Source organism: Bombina bombina, chromosome 1, assembly GCF_027579735.1.
Source record: "Bombina bombina isolate aBomBom1 chromosome 1, aBomBom1.pri, whole genome shotgun sequence".
Lineage (NCBI taxonomy): Eukaryota > Metazoa > Chordata > Amphibia > Anura > Bombinatoridae > Bombina > Bombina bombina.
Window position 1 is genome coordinate 200,300,133 of NC_069499.1, and position 17,739 is coordinate 200,317,871.

General features: G+C 35.4%; 2 protein-coding genes across 2 annotated transcripts in view; both read right to left on the bottom strand.

Annotated features, from left to right (window-relative positions):
- The window catches only part of SPTBN5 (spectrin beta, non-erythrocytic 5), a 391,859-nt gene extending 381,574 nt beyond the window's left edge, over nt 1-10,285 (bottom strand). The window contains exon 1 of the mRNA XM_053697828.1: nt 10,178-10,285. Coding sequence (XP_053553803.1) covers nt 10,178-10,279 — 102 coding nt within the window. The 5' untranslated portion in view covers nt 10,280-10,285. The remainder of the gene's footprint in view (nt 1-10,177) is intronic.
- Nucleotides 10,286-16,395: 6,110 nt separating this feature from the next.
- LOC128657199 (spectrin beta chain, non-erythrocytic 5-like) overlaps nt 16,396-17,739 on the bottom strand; it is a 46,646-nt gene continuing 45,302 nt past the window's right edge. Inside the window, exon 7 of the mRNA XM_053711456.1 lies at nt 16,396-16,428. Within this exon, the coding sequence (XP_053567431.1) occupies nt 16,396-16,428 (33 nt within the window). The remainder of the gene's footprint in view (nt 16,429-17,739) is intronic.

Sequence of the window (17,739 nt, forward strand, 5' to 3'; positions counted from 1 at the left end):
CATTGCTCTTCTGGAGAGAACTTTAATGAAGGGTTTAACCCCTTTGCAGGGGTTAAATGCATCATTAAAGGGATAGGAAAGTCAAAATTAAACTTGCATGATTAAGATAGAGCATATCATTTGAAGACACTTTTAAATGTACTTCTATTTTCAAATATGCTTCGTTCTCTTGGTATCAATTGTTGAAAAAGAATATGCACATATCCTACACTAGTGGGAGCTAGCTGCTGTTTGGTGCCTACAAACATTTGTATCTTATGATTGGCTAACTAGATGTGTTCATCTAGCTGTCAGTAGTGCAATTCTGTTTCTTCAACTAAAGATAACAAGGGAATAAAGCAAATTTGATAATATAAGTAAATTTTTAAAGTTGTTTAAAATTGTATGTTCTATCTTAAAGGACCAGTCAACACATTAGATTTGCATAATCAACAAATGCAAGATAACAAGACAATGCAATAGCTCTTAGTCTGAACTTCAAATGAGCAGTAGATTTTTTTATAACAATTTTCAAAGTTATGTATATTTCCACTCCCCTTGTACCATGTGATAGAAATCAGCCAATCACAAATGCATATACGTATAGTCTGTGAATTCTTGCACATGCTCAGTAGGATCTGGTGACTCAAAAAGTGTAAATATAAAAGACTGTGCACATTTTTTTTAATGGAAGTAAATTGGAAAGTTGTTTAAAATTACATGCTGTATCTGAATCATGAAAATTGAATTTAACCTGAGTGTCCCTTTAATCATGAAAAAATAAAATTTGGGGGTTTCCTGTCCCTTTAATTGCAAGCAACAGAACAATAATAAATAACATAGGACATTATATTGTTGCACATTAAGCATTCATATGCATGCATATACATATTTTAAACAAAATATAACATCACCTAAAGATACGCTATAACATGCATCAGTAAATCACAATTCATATCCTAGCTTTACCGTATAACAACAGACATGTGAAAAACAGACAATAAAATCAGGGTTCTTCTTACTTCCTATAATACATTGTCCGTGTTTTGATTACATTATTAAAGGTAAATAAAACACAATGAGTCAGATAGAGCACACAACTTAAAAAAAATCTCAATTTACTCCGGTAATCAAATTTTCTTAAAGGAACATGAAACCCAAAATGTTCCTTTTATTAGTCAGAAAGAGAATACTATTTAAAAAACGTTTCCAATTTATTTTTATTATCAAATCTGCTTTACTCTCGTGTTATTCTTTGTTAAAGAGATACCTAGGTAGGCAGCATGCACATGACAGGAAATAGTGCTGCCATCTAGTGCCCCTCCTGAGCTTACTGTCCTACTTTTCAACAAAGAATAACAAGAAAAAGAAGAACATCTCATAATATAAGTAAATTGTAAAGTTGTTTAAAATCTGAATCATGAAATAAATATGTTGGGATTTTTTGGGTGTTAAAAGAGCAGCAATGCGTTGCTGGGAGCTAGCTGACCACATCATTTACACCAATGATAAGAGGCATATACTGTATGTGCAGCCACCAATCAGATGCTAGCTGCCAGTACTGCACTGCTGCTCCTGAGCCTACCTAGGCATATTTTCCAACAAAGGATACCAAAAGAACAAAGCAAATTAGATAACAGACGTACATTGGGTAATTGTTTAAAACTACATGCTTTGAGGCCAATTTATCAAATGTCTGTCGGACCTGATCCGACAGTGCGGATCAGGTCCGACAGATCGCTGACTGTGGAGAGCAATACGCTCTCCATATTCAGCATTGCACCAGCAGCTCTTGTGAGCTGCTGGTGCAACGCCGGCCCCTGCAGACTCGCGGCCAATCAGCCGCCAGCAGGGAGGTGTCAATCAACCCGATCATACTCGATCGGGTTGAATTCCGGCGTTGTCTGTCCGCCTGCTCAGAGCAGGCGGACAGGTTATGGAGCAGCGGTCTTTAAACCGCTGCTTCATAACTGCTGTTTCTGGCGAGCCTGCAGGCTCACCTGAAACACGGGGCCTCAAGCTCCATTCGGAACTTGATAGATAGGCCCCTTTGTTTAATTTTGAATTTGCCAAACTTTAGTGAGTATAGAAACTGATTTCAGGGGGAATAAGAGGTAAAGAATGATTTATTATTCACACAGTATTTGTACAATGTGTTTCTGCCATCTGTCAGTGGTACAACAGAAATATATTTCCAGTAATAGATGAAAAGTCATAATGTTTATTTGTCATGAGATTCATAAATTATAATAAAATGATATAATTCCTCATAATTGTTTTTATTTACGTGAGATGTCATAGCACTGTTTATGGCCCTGAGAAAATAAATATGCATTTTTGCTCTGTGACAGGAAAAATAATGCAGTTAACAAAAACATTTTACTTTTACAAAGAATAAAAAAATTATTCTGAAAAGCCTCACTTCTAAATTAAAACAGTATGACTTTAACTCATCAGTGATGTTCCTCTTATATATAAAATCATCTTGTATAGTCGGTTCCATATAATGACAATTCTGTAGTGTGCATGTACCTGTTAATGTGCATATGTGTATAGTCAGTAAGTAGTGTGCCTGCTGGTGTGCATGTCGGTATAGTCAGTAAGTAATGTAACTGCAGGGGTGCATGTCTGTATAGTCAGTAAGTAGTCTGCCTGCAGGTGTGCATGTGTGTATAATCAGTAAGTAATATAACTGCAGGGGTGCATATCTGTATAGTCAGTAAGTAGTGTGTCTGCCAGTGCGCATGTGTGTATAATCAGTAAGTAATGTAACTTCAGGGGTGCATGTCTGTATAATCAGTAAGTAATGTACCTGCAGGGGTGCATGTCTGTATAGTCAGTAAGTAGTGTGCCTGCTGGCGTGCATGTGAGTATAATCAGTAAGTAATGTAACTTCAGGAGTGCATGTCTGTATAGTCAGAAAGTAGTGTGCCTGCAGGTGTGCATGTGTGTATAATCAGTAAGTAATGTAACTGCAGGGGTGCATGTCTGTATAGTCAGTAAGTAGTGTGCCTGCTGGCGTGCATGTGAGTATACTGCAACAATGTAGCATGAAACACAGCACTCACTGCACAGCCAGGAACAGGTTTACCAAACCCAACATCAATATAAAGAAACAAAATTGTTCCAGCTGGTGCAAAAAAAAGACTTTTATTGTGCAAATAGGGATAAAAAAAGCAACGTTTCAGGCCCACACTTGGCCCTTTTTCAAGCTTGAAAAAGGGCCAAGTGTGTGCATGTGAGTATAATCAGTAAGTAATGTAACTTCAGGGGTGCATGTCTGTATAGTCAGTAAGTAGTGTGCTTGCCAGTGCGCATGTGTGTAATCAGTAAGTAATGTAACTGCAGGGGTGCATGTCTATATAGTCAGTAAGTAGTGTGCATGTGTGCATAATCAGTAAGTAATGTAACTGCAGGGGTGCATGTCTGTATAGTTAGTAAGTAGTGTGCCTGCTGATGTGCATGTCTGTATAGTCAGTAAGTAGTGTGCATCTCTGTATAGACAAAATATAGCGGATCTGCTAGAGTGTCTCAGTAAGTAGTGTGTCTGCTGGTTCTAATGTCTGTATAGTCAGTAAGAAGTGAGCATCTCTGTATAACTAGTAAGTAGTGTACCTGCTGGCAGGGACGGAGCTACAGGGGGTGCAGAGGTCGCAACTGCGACTGGGCCACCAAGGGTGGGGGCACAGCTTAAAAAAAAAAAAGTCTTCAATAAAAAAATGTTGACCTGCCACTGCCTGCAGTTACACATATATACATACACATATATACATACACACATATAGACATACACATATAGACATACACATATAGACATACACACATATACATATATACATACACACATATAGACATACACATATAGACATACACACATATACATATATACATACACACATAAACATACACACATATATACATACACATATAGACATACACACATATAGACATACACACATAAACATACACACATATATACATACACATATATAGACATACACATATATACATACACATATAGACATGCACATATAGACATACACACATATACATATATACATACACACATAAACATACACACATATATACATACACATATAGACATACACACATATAGACATACACATATAGACATACACACATATAGACATACACACATACACACATAAACATACACACATATATACATACACATATAGACATACACACATATAGACATACACATATAGACATACACACATATAGACATACACACATACACACATAAACATACACACATATATACATACACATATATAGACATACACATATATACATACACATATAGACATGCACATATAGACATACACACATATAGACATACACATATATACATACACATATAGACACACACACATATAGACATACACATATAGACATACACATATAGACATACACACATATACATACACATATATAGATACACACATATACATATATACATACACACATAAACATACACACATATATACATACACATATAGACATACACATATAGACATACACATATAGACATACACATATAGACATACACACATATATACGTACAAATATACACATACACACATATATATTTACACATATATACATACACATATATACATACACACATATAGACATACACATATAGACATACACATATATATACATACACATATAGAGATACACATATAGACATAAACACATATAGACATACACATATATACATACACATATAGACATACACACATATAGACATACACATTATAGACATACACATATATACATACACACATATAGACATAGACATATAGACATACACATATAGACATATACACATATAGACATACACATATATACATACACATATAGACATACATATATATAGACATATACATATAGACATACACATATAGACATACACATATAGACATACACACATATACATACACATATAGACATGCACATATAGACATACACACATATAGACATACACATATATACATACACACAAACATACACACATATAGACATACACACATATAGACATACACATTATAGACATACACATATATACATACACACATATAGACATAGACATATAGACATACACATATAGACATACACATATAGACATATACACATATAGACATACACATATATACATACACATATAGACATACATATATATAGACATATACATATAGACATACACATATAGACATACACATATAGACATACACACATATACATACACGTATAGACATGCACATATAGACATACACACATATAGACATACACATATATACATACACACAAAAACACATATACATATATACATACACACAAACATACACACATATAGACATACACATATATACATACACACATATAGACATACACATATATACATACACAGATATACATACACATATAGACATACACACATATAGACATACACATATATACATACACACAAACATACACACATATAGACATACACATATAGACATACACATATATACATACACACATATAGACATACACATATATACATACACATATAGACATACACACATATACATACACATATAGACATACACACATATGCATATATACATACACACATATATACATACACATATAGACATACACACATATAGACATACACATATATACATACACATATAGACATACACACATATACATATATACATACACACATAAACATACACACATATATACATACACATATAGACATACACACATATAGACATACACATATATACATACACATATAGACATACACACATATACATATATACATACACACATAAACATACATACACACATATATACATTCACATATAGACATACACACATATAGACATACACATATATACATACACATATAGACATGCACATATAGACAAACACACATATATACGTACAAATATACACATACACACATATATATTTACACATATATACATACACATATATACATACACATATATACATACACACATATAGACATACACATATAGACATACACATATAGACATACACACATATAGACATACACATATAGACATACACATATATACATACACACATATATACATACACATATATACATACACATATAGACATACACACATATAGACATACACATATATACATACACACATATATACATACACACATATATACATACACACATATAGACATACATATACATACACACATATAGACATACACACACATATAGAGATACACATATAGATATACACACATATAGACACACACATATAGAGATACACATATAGACACACACATATAGACATACACATATAGATATACTCACATATAGACATACATATACATACACACATATAGACATACACACACATATAGACATACAGATATATACATACACATAGAAAAAAGATTTAGTTTTTTTATTACCGTATTTTAGACCAACTAATTTTCTGCATAATATGGAAGATGGTGCAAAGTGACAAAGTAATACATTTTATCTTCTGATTTTAAATTGTTGTTATTGAACAATACAAGCATATATAGACAAAGATATCAAATCTGAAATGTTAGTGTTTTTGTTAGTGAACTAATGCTAAATATGGGGCCATAAAATAGCCATTGCAAATAACAGAACAATTGTGCTGTTTTCCTAAATGGTATATCTGCAAGCTAAAGTTATTTTCTATAAATGCTTGGTCTGCTGAAAAAAACAAGGAATGATTTGTGTGGGTACTTCAGAAAAAAAAAGTTGAAATTTATGTGTAAATGCAATTAGTGCCAAACAGCTAAAACAGCTCAAGCACAGGAATGTGAAACGGTTCAGCACTGAAAGGGTTAAGATGTAAATTTGCATGAAAAAAGGGACGAATAAAATGTATATTATACATATATATATATATTTCATTCAGTGATAACACTTTCTGTGACACACACAGAGAGAAGCGCACTCACAGGAACGAACAACCAGCTCAATACCATTGTTAGCCTGTTCTTTGGCGATTTACCACCTGGGTGCAGCTTCTTTTTAGCCCAGTAATGCTTTTCACAGAGAAGAACTTTCCTGTAGTATATCAGTCTGATCCCGCCTATTACAGTAAGTCCAACACCGAAATACCAGGCAATTCCTCTCTGAACAAGGAACACAGCAACCCCAGACAATCGTTTTGGTCTTAATTGGGCCTCGTCAGTGAGGTGTAGCCATATTCCTCTAAGCACACTGAGCAAGGAGTCCACGTCTGGATTCCCCTTTTTCCCATAGGGAGACTAAATACACACAGAGAGAAGCACACTCACAGGAACGAACAACTGGCTCAATACTATTGTTAACCTGTTCTATGGCGATTTATCACCTGGGTGCAGCTTCTTTTAGCCCAGTTATACTTTTCACAGAGTAGAACTTCCCTGTAGTATATCAGTCTAATCCCGCCTATTACGGTCAGTCCAGCCTTGAAATACCAGGCAATTCCTCTATAAACAAGGAACACTGCAACCCCAGACGATCATTTTGCCTTCATTGGGCCTCGTCAGTGAGGTGTAGCCATATTCCTCTAAGCACACTGAGCAAGGAGTACACGTCTGGTTGCCCCTTTTTTCCTTTAGGGAGACTAAATACAAACAGAGAGAAGCACACTCACAGGAACGAACAACCAGCTCAATTACATTGTTAGCCTGTTCTATGGCGATTTACCACCTGGGTGCAACTTCTTTTTAGCTCAGCAATGCTTTTCACAGAGTAGAACTTTCCTGTAGTATATCAGTCTGATCCCTCCTATTACGGTCACTCCAGCGCCAAAATACCAGGCAATTCATCTCTGAACAAGGAACACAACAACCCCAGACAATCGTATCGGCCTTCATTGGGCCTAGTCAGTGAGATGTAGCCATAGTCCTCTAAACACACTGAGCAAGGAGTCCACGTCTGGTTGCCCCTTTTTTCCCTTAGGGAGACTAAATACACACAGAGATAAGCACACTCACAGGAACGAACAACTAGCTCAATAACACTGTTAGCCTGTTCTATGGCGATTTGCCACCTGCGTGCAGCTTCTTTTAGCTCAGTAATGCTTTTCACAAAGTAGAATTATCCTGTAGTATATCAGTCTGATCCAATACCAAACATTGTGATGTCCCTTTAAATGCTTGGTCTGCTGAAAAAAACACGGAACGATTTGTGTGGGTACTTCAGAGAAAAAAAAAAGTTAACGTGTAAATGCAATTAGTGCCACACAGCTAAAACAGCTCTAGCACAGGAATATGAAATGGGCTCAGCACTGAAAGGGTTAAGATGTAAATTTGAATGAAAAGAGGGAGAAACCAAATGTATTTAATAGTATATTTTATTCAGTGATAACTCTTTCTGTGACATGCCTAGATATGCAAAGTTGTCAAATGTCTATAAGTAGTAAAGAATGAATATTAAAGTGATATTTGTATGTTAAAGTGAATGTAAAGATGAATGACTTAAAGCCCAGTGTTTAAAAATACTCTTAAAAACATGGGCACTTTAAGTCATTAAATTTTACAATTACGTTTCTTTTTTAAAATACTTACCTTTATGTTACGGCAAACTTACCACCGATTCTCTGTAGCATCTCCTTCCGCATTGAGCAGATTGACGACGAATCCAGCTTCCTTCAATCGTTGTGTGCCCCCTTTTGTTACGGTAAACTTACCACTGATCCTCTGTCGCATCTCTTTCAATTTTTAATAGATTGACGACGAATCCGGCTTCCTCCAATCGTTGTGTGCCCCCTTTGGCGCCCACCTCGTTAGGCACACAACAATTGGAGGAAGCCGGATTCATCATCGATATGTTAAATACTTAAGGAAATGCAGGCGGAGGATCAGCGGTAAGTTTACCGTAACAAAAAGGTAAGTATTTAAAAAAAGAAGTTTTATTATAAAGTTTAATGACTTAAAGTGCCTAAGAGTATTTAAAAATACTGTGATTTAAGTCATTCAACTTTACAATCACTTTAACATACAAATATAGAGTCTTCATTAATGTCATCAATATTGCTTTTATGTATTTGTATCTCGTTTTCGTAAATCAGTGTCACAATGTACCCCTAGGCAGTACAGAATTTTGTGATGTTTTACTAATAAATAATATGGGTGTATTTCATTTTTCTGTTAGGGATTTTGCTTCCTTATATATATACTGTATATATATATATATATATATATATATATATATATATATATATATATATATATATATATATATATATATATATATATATATATATATGTCAGGGTGCTATGAAGGTAATTTGTAGCAATATTGAAAAGAAGCACTCACTGAACTTTCTCCAACAGTGACAAATAAGTTTAATGAAGTTTTAGTGGCGTTTCGGGACAGCAACAGTCCCTTCTGACCAGAGGAAGGGACTGTTGCTGTCCCGAAACGTCACTAAATCTTCATTAAACTTATTTGTCACTGTTGGAGAAAGTTCAGTGAGTGCTTATTTTCAATATTGCTATATATATATATATATATATATATATATACTGTGTATATATATATATATATATATATATATATATATATATATATATATATATATATATATATATACAGTTCCAAACAGCTGATCCCCCCACGTAGGGACAATTACCTGGGTGCAGATATGTAACAGATATCCTCAAATGAAGTGCACTCAAAGGAATATTTGGGTCTCAAAAAAGCCAAATTTTATTTAATGTTTCAGGGAAGTTTGCATCCCCTCTGATGAAGGGGATGCAAACTTCCCCGAAACTTTATTTTTTTGTGGCTTTTTTGAGACCCCAATATTCCTGTGAGTGCACTTCATTTGAGGATATATACATACACATACAAGAACATATATAGCATAGACTGAATTAATCAATATAGCTACTGGGTCAGAGAACTAAATACTAATATCTGAAACTCAAGTTTTAAATATATCCATACAACGAGAGAGAAAAAAGAAAAAGCTTTTCTCTGAAAAGCAAAGGAAAACATTCCTTTGCTTTATACAATTCCAAACTATCGTGTGTCATTCTGGGAAAAAGAAAACTGAAACAGACTGATATCAGACTATGTACAACTTGTGTGTGTGCCTTGTGCTGTTACATATGATCCAGGGATTGTAGATATTTTACACAAGTCACCCACCTCTAGGGCAGGAACGGGCAGAGACTGTCCTGGCACATTTATCCCTGATTTCCTGCTCTGCCATCTCAGCCAGGTGCAGCTGAAAGATCCTAACAAGTGCATGTAGATGAGGACGGAGCTTCGCCAGCAGCAATGAATGTTTTGTCTCTAACGGACAGCTCAGGGTGTAACAAAGAATGGAAGGATTCCCCTCACCTCCTTTTAAAGGTACAGCCCACATATTTCAGTATAAAATATTACAAGCCATGTATTTTATAACATAATGTTATAGTCTCACTGGTTAATTTTCATAGTCTTTTTTTTCTTAAATATTACTTAATGTTCACAATCTTTATTTTTTATTTTTAAATAAAGTATGTTTATTCTGAGCTTTTGAAGATGTAAACTATTTATGTAGTTCTGTGTAGTGATTGTTGTGTCTACAGATAAACTCCCTTAGTAATAATATATTAAATAAACCTTGAAAATCTGTTATGTTATATGGCAGAGTGGTTTAAAAGCAACAAAACAAACCTGCACTATACCTTTAACATGCGGCTCTCCCTATATAATCTTATTACACGAGATTACAAAACTCAGAAGGAAGAGATTAGCAGGAAAATCAGTATAAGAAGATGGCAATAGTTTAATACCACAGAAAATACTAGTGTGTCCATGATAATAATTTACAGTACTGTTCATGACAGAAATCTATTATGTGTGTTAAAAAACAAAACAAAAAAACATTAACTGACAGTGAGGATCTATTACATAAATTTGATCTTAAAGGGACATTGTACACTAGATTTTTTTTGGCATAAATGTTTTGTAGATGATCTATTTATATAGCCCATCTGGAAGTATTTTTATAACAATGTATAGTTTTGCTTATTTTAATAGCATTGTGCTGATTTTCAGACTCCTAACCAAGCCCCAAAGTATCAGGGGCGCGATCCGATATAGATGGTAGTTTGCGGCGCAAGCGAGGGAACCCGCGCCGTCCGCAGTTTCAGCTCGCAACTCGAGCTATCCCATATACGGCGCCGTCAGATGCTAACGTGCCGTAAGTCGGATAAACCAGTGATGTCCAGAAATCTGCGCAAGTACAAATTTCTGGCGTCGCCAGTGACTTACGGCACGTTAGAAACTGCCGGCGCCTACAAAACCTGACTAAAGTCTAAATCACCCGCACTGTCTAACACGCCTCCCTAACATAGCCCGACACCTCTAACCCTCTATCCGCTATCCCCCCTCACTAGCCTAACAATAAAATATGTATTAACCCCTAAACCGCTGCTCCCGGAGCCCGCCGCAACCTAATAAAGTTATTAACCCCTAAACCGCCGCCAGCTATATTAAATCTATAACCCCCTAAAGTGAGCCCCTAACACCGCCGCCATCTACCTTACCTACCCCCTAAAGTGAGCCCCTACCCCGCCGCAATCTATTTTAAAATTATTAACCCCTAATCTAATCCCCCTACCCCGCCGCCATCTATATTAAATTATTTAACCCCTAAAATACTAAACTATCCCTACCACTAAACCTAAGTCTAACCCTACAAATAGCCCTGCGTGGCATTGCCCCAAAGTAACAGCTCTTTTGCCAGCCCTTAAAAGGGCTTTTTGCGGGGCATGCCCCAAAGATTTCAGCTCTTTTGCCAGCCCTTAAAAGGGCTTTTGGCGGGGCTTTGTCACAAAGTAAACTGCTCTTTTGCCTACAATCTACATCCCCCTACACCGCGGCCACCTATAATAAATGTATTAACCCCTAATCTAATCCCCCTACACCGCCGCCAGCTATATTAACTATATTAACCCTAATTATATTAGGGTTAATATAGTTAATATAGTTATTATATTATATATATTAACTATATTAACCCTAATTATATTAGGGTTAATATAGTTAATATCGTTATTATATTATATATATATATATATATATATATATATATATATATATATATATATATATATATATATATATATATATATATATATATATATATATATATAAAGTATAATAACCCTATCTAACTCTAACATCCTAACTAAACTCTTATTAAAATAAATCTAATATTAATATTATTAATTAAAATATTCCTATTTAAATCTAAATACTTACCTATAAAATAAACCCTAAGATAGCTACAATATAATTAATAATTACACTGTAGCTATGTTAGGGTTTATATTTATTTTACAGGTAAATTGTTAATTATTTTAACTAGGTATAATATCTATTAAATAGTTATTACCTATTTAATAGCTACATAGTTAAAATAATTACCCAATTACCTCTAAAATAAATCCTAAGTTACAAATACACCTACACTATCAACAAATATCTATCTAAAAATACAATTAAATAAGCTAAACTAAATTACAAAAAAATAAACAATAAATTACAAAAAATAAAAAAAAGATTACAAGATTTTTAAGCTAATTACACCTATTCTAAGCCCCCTAATAAAATAATAAACCCCCAAAATAAAAAAAATTCCCTACCCTATTCTAAATTAAAAATAGTTCAAAGCTCTTTTACCTTACCAGCCCTTAAAAGGGCCTTTTGTGGGGGCATGCCCCAAAGAAAACTGCTCTTTTGCCTGAAAAAAAACCACAATATCACCCCCCAACATTACAACCCACCACCCACATACCCCTAATCTAACCCAAACCCCCCTTAAATAAACCTAACACTACCCCCCTGAAGATCTCCCTACCTTGTATTCACCCCGCCGGGCAGAACTCTTCATCCGACCCGGGCGATGTCAAATCAAGCGGCAAAGAAGAATTCTTCATCCCGGTGATGTCTTTCTCCAAGCGGCAGCAAAGTCTTCTTCCATCGGGCAGCATCTTCCATTAAGCGGCATCTTCAATCTTCATTCTTCGCTCCTCCAACGCGGAGCATCCATCCCGGCCGACGACTGAACGACGAATGAGGTACCTTTAAATGACGTCATCCAAGATGGCGTCCGTCAAATTCCGATTGGCTGATAGGATTCTATCAGCCAATCGGAATTAAGGTAGAAAAATCTGATTGGCTGATTGAATCAGCCAATCAGATTCAAGTTCAATCCGATTGGCTGAACCAATCTCTTGGTTCCAATTTCTTTGGGGCATGCCCCCACAAAAGGCCCTTTTAAGGGCTGGTAAGGTAAAAGAGCTTTGAACTATTTTTAATTTAGAATAGGGTAGGGAATTTTTTTTATTTTGGGGGTTTATTATTTTATTAGGGGGCTTAGAATAGGTGTAATTAGCTTAAAAATCTTGTAATCTTTTTTTTATTTTTTGTAATTTAGTGTTTGGTTTTTTTTGTAATTTAGTTTAGCTTATTTAATTGTATTTTTAGATAGATATTTGTAGTTTATTTAATTTATTGATAGTGTAGGTGTATCTGTAACTTAGGTTAGGATTTATTTTACAGGTAATTGGGTAATTATTTTAACTAGGTAGCTATTAAATAGGTAATAACTATTTAATAGCTATTATACCTAGTTAAAATAATTAACAATTTACCTGTAAAATAAATATAAACCCTAACATAGCTACAATGTAATTATTAATTATATTGTAGCTATCTTAGAGTTTATTTTATAGGTAAGTATTTAGATTTAAATTGGAATATTTTAGTTTATAATATAAATTAGATTTATTTAATAAGAATTTAGTTAGGGGTGTTAGGGTTAGATAGAGTTAATATAGTTAATATAAATACTATAGTAACTATATTAACTATATTAACCCTAATATAATTAGGGTTAATATAGTTAATATATATAATGTAATAACTATATTAACTATAATATACTTAGGGTTAATATAGATAATATAGCTGGCGGCGGGGTAGGTAGATTAAATTAGGGGTTAATAATTTTAATATAGATGGCGGCGGTGTAAGGGGCTTATATTAGGGGTTAATACCATTAATATAGGTGCGGCGGTGTAGGGAGGGCAGGTTATAGGGCAAAAGAGCTGTTAACTTTGGGGCAAAGCCCCGCAAAAGGCCCTTTTAAGGGCTGGTAATAGAGTTTATTACTTTATGGATATTAGATTAGGGGTTAATAATATTAATATAGCTGGCGGCGGTGTAAGGGGTCAGATTAGGGGATAGATCAGTTAGATGGTGGCGGTTTTAGGGGCTCACAGTAGGGGATAGATCAGTTAGATGGTGGCGGTTTTAGGGGCTCACAGTAGGGGGTTAGTTTATGTAGATGGCGGCGGTTTAGGGGTTAAATACTTTATTAGGGATTGAGGCGGGGGGATCACGGTTGACAGGTAGATAGACATTGCGCATGCGTTAGGTGTTAGGTTTATTTAGCAGCCAGTTTAGGGCGTTACGGGGCTCCAGTACTCAGCGTAAGGCTTCTTACGGCTGCTTTTTGTGGCGATGTGAAAATGGAGTAAGATTTCTCCATTTTCGCCACGTAAGTCCTTACGCTGTATATTGGATACCAAACTGCGCGGATTTGGTATACCTGCCTATGGCCCAAAAAACTACGGGCGACGGCAGAAATATACGTGCGTAACTTCTAGGTTACGCTGTATATAGGATACCAAACCCGCACAAATATTGGCGTCGCCAGCTTTTGCGGGCGGCAATTTTTATCGGATCGACCCCCAGATGTAGACTGACGTCTACAGATTCCTGCTGCTCCTGGTTGTGTAATGAGTCTTTTCATATGCAGCATAACCTCATCAACAGTGCTAAACTGGGAGCTTCTAAGTAAGTTTTACAAAGGTTTTATAGTGAATTTCTAGATCAGTATCTGTACATATTCCTCTTTATAGTAGTATCTATTACATGCAGTTATATAAAAATTGGCTTATAATGTCCCTTTAAAGGGACATACTGTAAAATTGTCTCCCTTTAATGTGTTCTTAATGGTCCATTTTATATTTTGTGACTTGTTAAATTGTTTATGAATAGGTTATGTGCCTATATTTTGTGATTGTATTTCACTGCTTTTACCTGTTGAAACTGCAACCTATACTAGAACTATATAGAAAAGATATACAAACAAGAGGCAGCAGAAGAAATCAACCCCCCAATGGAGTGGAAGAGACAGACCAGACCACTTAAAAGGGAGTTTTTGTATTATCTTTAAATACAATGAATTATGCCAGCTGCTTGCCTAAGAACTCCGTCCCTTTAATTGCTTATCTAAATGTTTGTATAGAAACATTCCACTATGTTAGGCATTTACTGCAAGAAGATTACTTTATCGTCCATTAAAGGTGCATTAGACAGCTGGGTACAACTACAGTAGCAGGGTTACTATGTTAGTGTTTTTCCTTCTGTACCTGTAGCTCTCTTCAAAGGCTATGGGGCATATTTATCAAGCTCCGAAAGGAGCTTGATGCCCCGTGCAGACTCGCTAGAAACAGCAGTTATGAAGCAGCGGTCTAAAGACTGCTGCTCCATAACCTGTCCGTCTGCTCTGAGCAGGCGGACACACATCGCCACAATACAACCCGATCGAGTACGATCGGGTTGATTGACACCCCCCTGCTGGCGGCCGATTGGCCGCGAGTCTGCAGGGGGCGGCGTTGCACCAGCAGTTCTTGTGAGCTGCTGATGCATTGCTGAATGTATTCAGCGAGGTCTGTCGGACCTGTTCCGCACTGTTGGATCAGGTCCGACAGATCTTGATAAATAGGGGCCTATATCTTATTTTAACCCATTACAGAAACGAGATAGCAAAGCTCTGCATCTTTACACTGGATGCCACTATCTTGTAGTGTAGTGTGGCCTCCAGTAACAGGAGCAGTGAGCTTTCACACATCAGTGATGTTACTGGCTTTATAACAGCTGCACCTTTTCCATTTTTTCACACAGTTTAAAAGTTACACAACAAATATAAAAAGCCCTCAGGAATCATATAGAGAAATGCAGCCACTGTAAAATCGTACAACTACTGCTCTGCATGGTGCACTCTTAAAGGGACAGTAAAGTTAGAATTAAACTTTTATTATTCAGATAGAGAATGTGATTTAAAACAACTTTCCACTTTACTTCTATTATCATTTTTTTTTCAATAGCATGGTATCCTTTGTTGAAAGACATACCTAGGTAGGCTCAGAAGCAGCAATGCACTACTGGGAGCTAGCTGCTAATTGGTGGTTGCACAAATATGCTTCTTTTCATTAGCTAACCCGATGTGTTCATCTAGTTACCAGTACTGCAATTTAAAGAGCATGCTACCCTTATGCTAAATCAATTGAAAGTGATGCAATCTATCTGCCAAAAGATGAATCACATGAGCATCTCTATAAAAATAAAAAAAGGATAATTGACCTTAAAATTTCTTCGTTAGGAACATCCGATTGCAGAGGTGTGGTAAACATCCAATCAGGATGCTTGTCCCAGGACTTACATGAAATTGTGCAGACACAGTCACCGTATTTTCTTCCACATTTTAAGAACATTTATTGTGAAATCCAATGAGATTTTGAAAAAAATCCCACAAAGTCAAAGTAAAATAAAGTGTGAACTCAGCACTTATAATGCTGATTGGCTGATTGTTTTTTTTTTAACCTTGCAGATAACAGTGGAAAGAGTGGTTGAAAGGTAATTTCCCACAGAGCAGTTACTCTGGTGAGCTGATCTTTTGTTTTCAATAAAAAGAAATAAAGTTATACATCATAAAACTTGTTTTCTTTCTCACCAGTTGCATCAGGGATAAATGAGAGAATTTATTTTGAGTTTTTGTCCCCTTAGTGGAACAATCTGTTGTCTCCTTTATTTGTTCCACTGGTAAATCCTTTTCACAAACGATAGGATTTACCATCACTTTAAAGTGAATGTAAATTTTGATGCTAAAGTGCCCGGTTTTTAAAAATTCGATTAAAATCAGAGGCACTTTAATTCATCAAAATTTACATTTCACGTACCTTTTAAACTTGACAGCAGCTCCAGCTTCCTCCGGTCATTGCAAGCCATTTCTGATGTCAGAAATGATAGATAGGTCATTCTCCAATCACGGCTTCCCCCCCGGGGGAATCAGTGTCTGATTCAATGCCGTGATTGGAGGAAGCCGGATTCCTCATTTTAGACCCAGGAAGAGACTTTGCGACGGGTGGAGGAAGCTGGAGCGGCTGTCAAGATTAAAAGGTAAGTTTTTTTCACAACAGTAGTGAAATGTAAATTTTGATGAATTAAAGTGCCCCTGTTTTTAATCAAATTTTTAAAAACCGGGCACTTTAGCATCAAAATTTACATTCACTTTAAAGAGCTGAATGAGTAAAAATGCTCAAATTCAAAGTATAAAAGGAGATTTGAGTTAAACACACATAAACCATAAAAAAAACTGATGTATCTCAGTTTTTTCAAGGTTTTTTTTGGAGGAATGTGCTTGTGTACATTTTTTTCACTAAATCATTTAATAAATGTTGAGTCATTTTATAATTCATTGCAGCATTAAAGGATCTTTCTGATAATCACATTTGATTGGAGAACACATTTTATAATCTCATGTGTTATTTAAATTATATTTTTTAACTTTTTATCAAACTAAAAAATGGCTGTGTTTATTATTTATGTACAAGATAATGTGCGCCTGTGTGTGCACGTGTATGTCT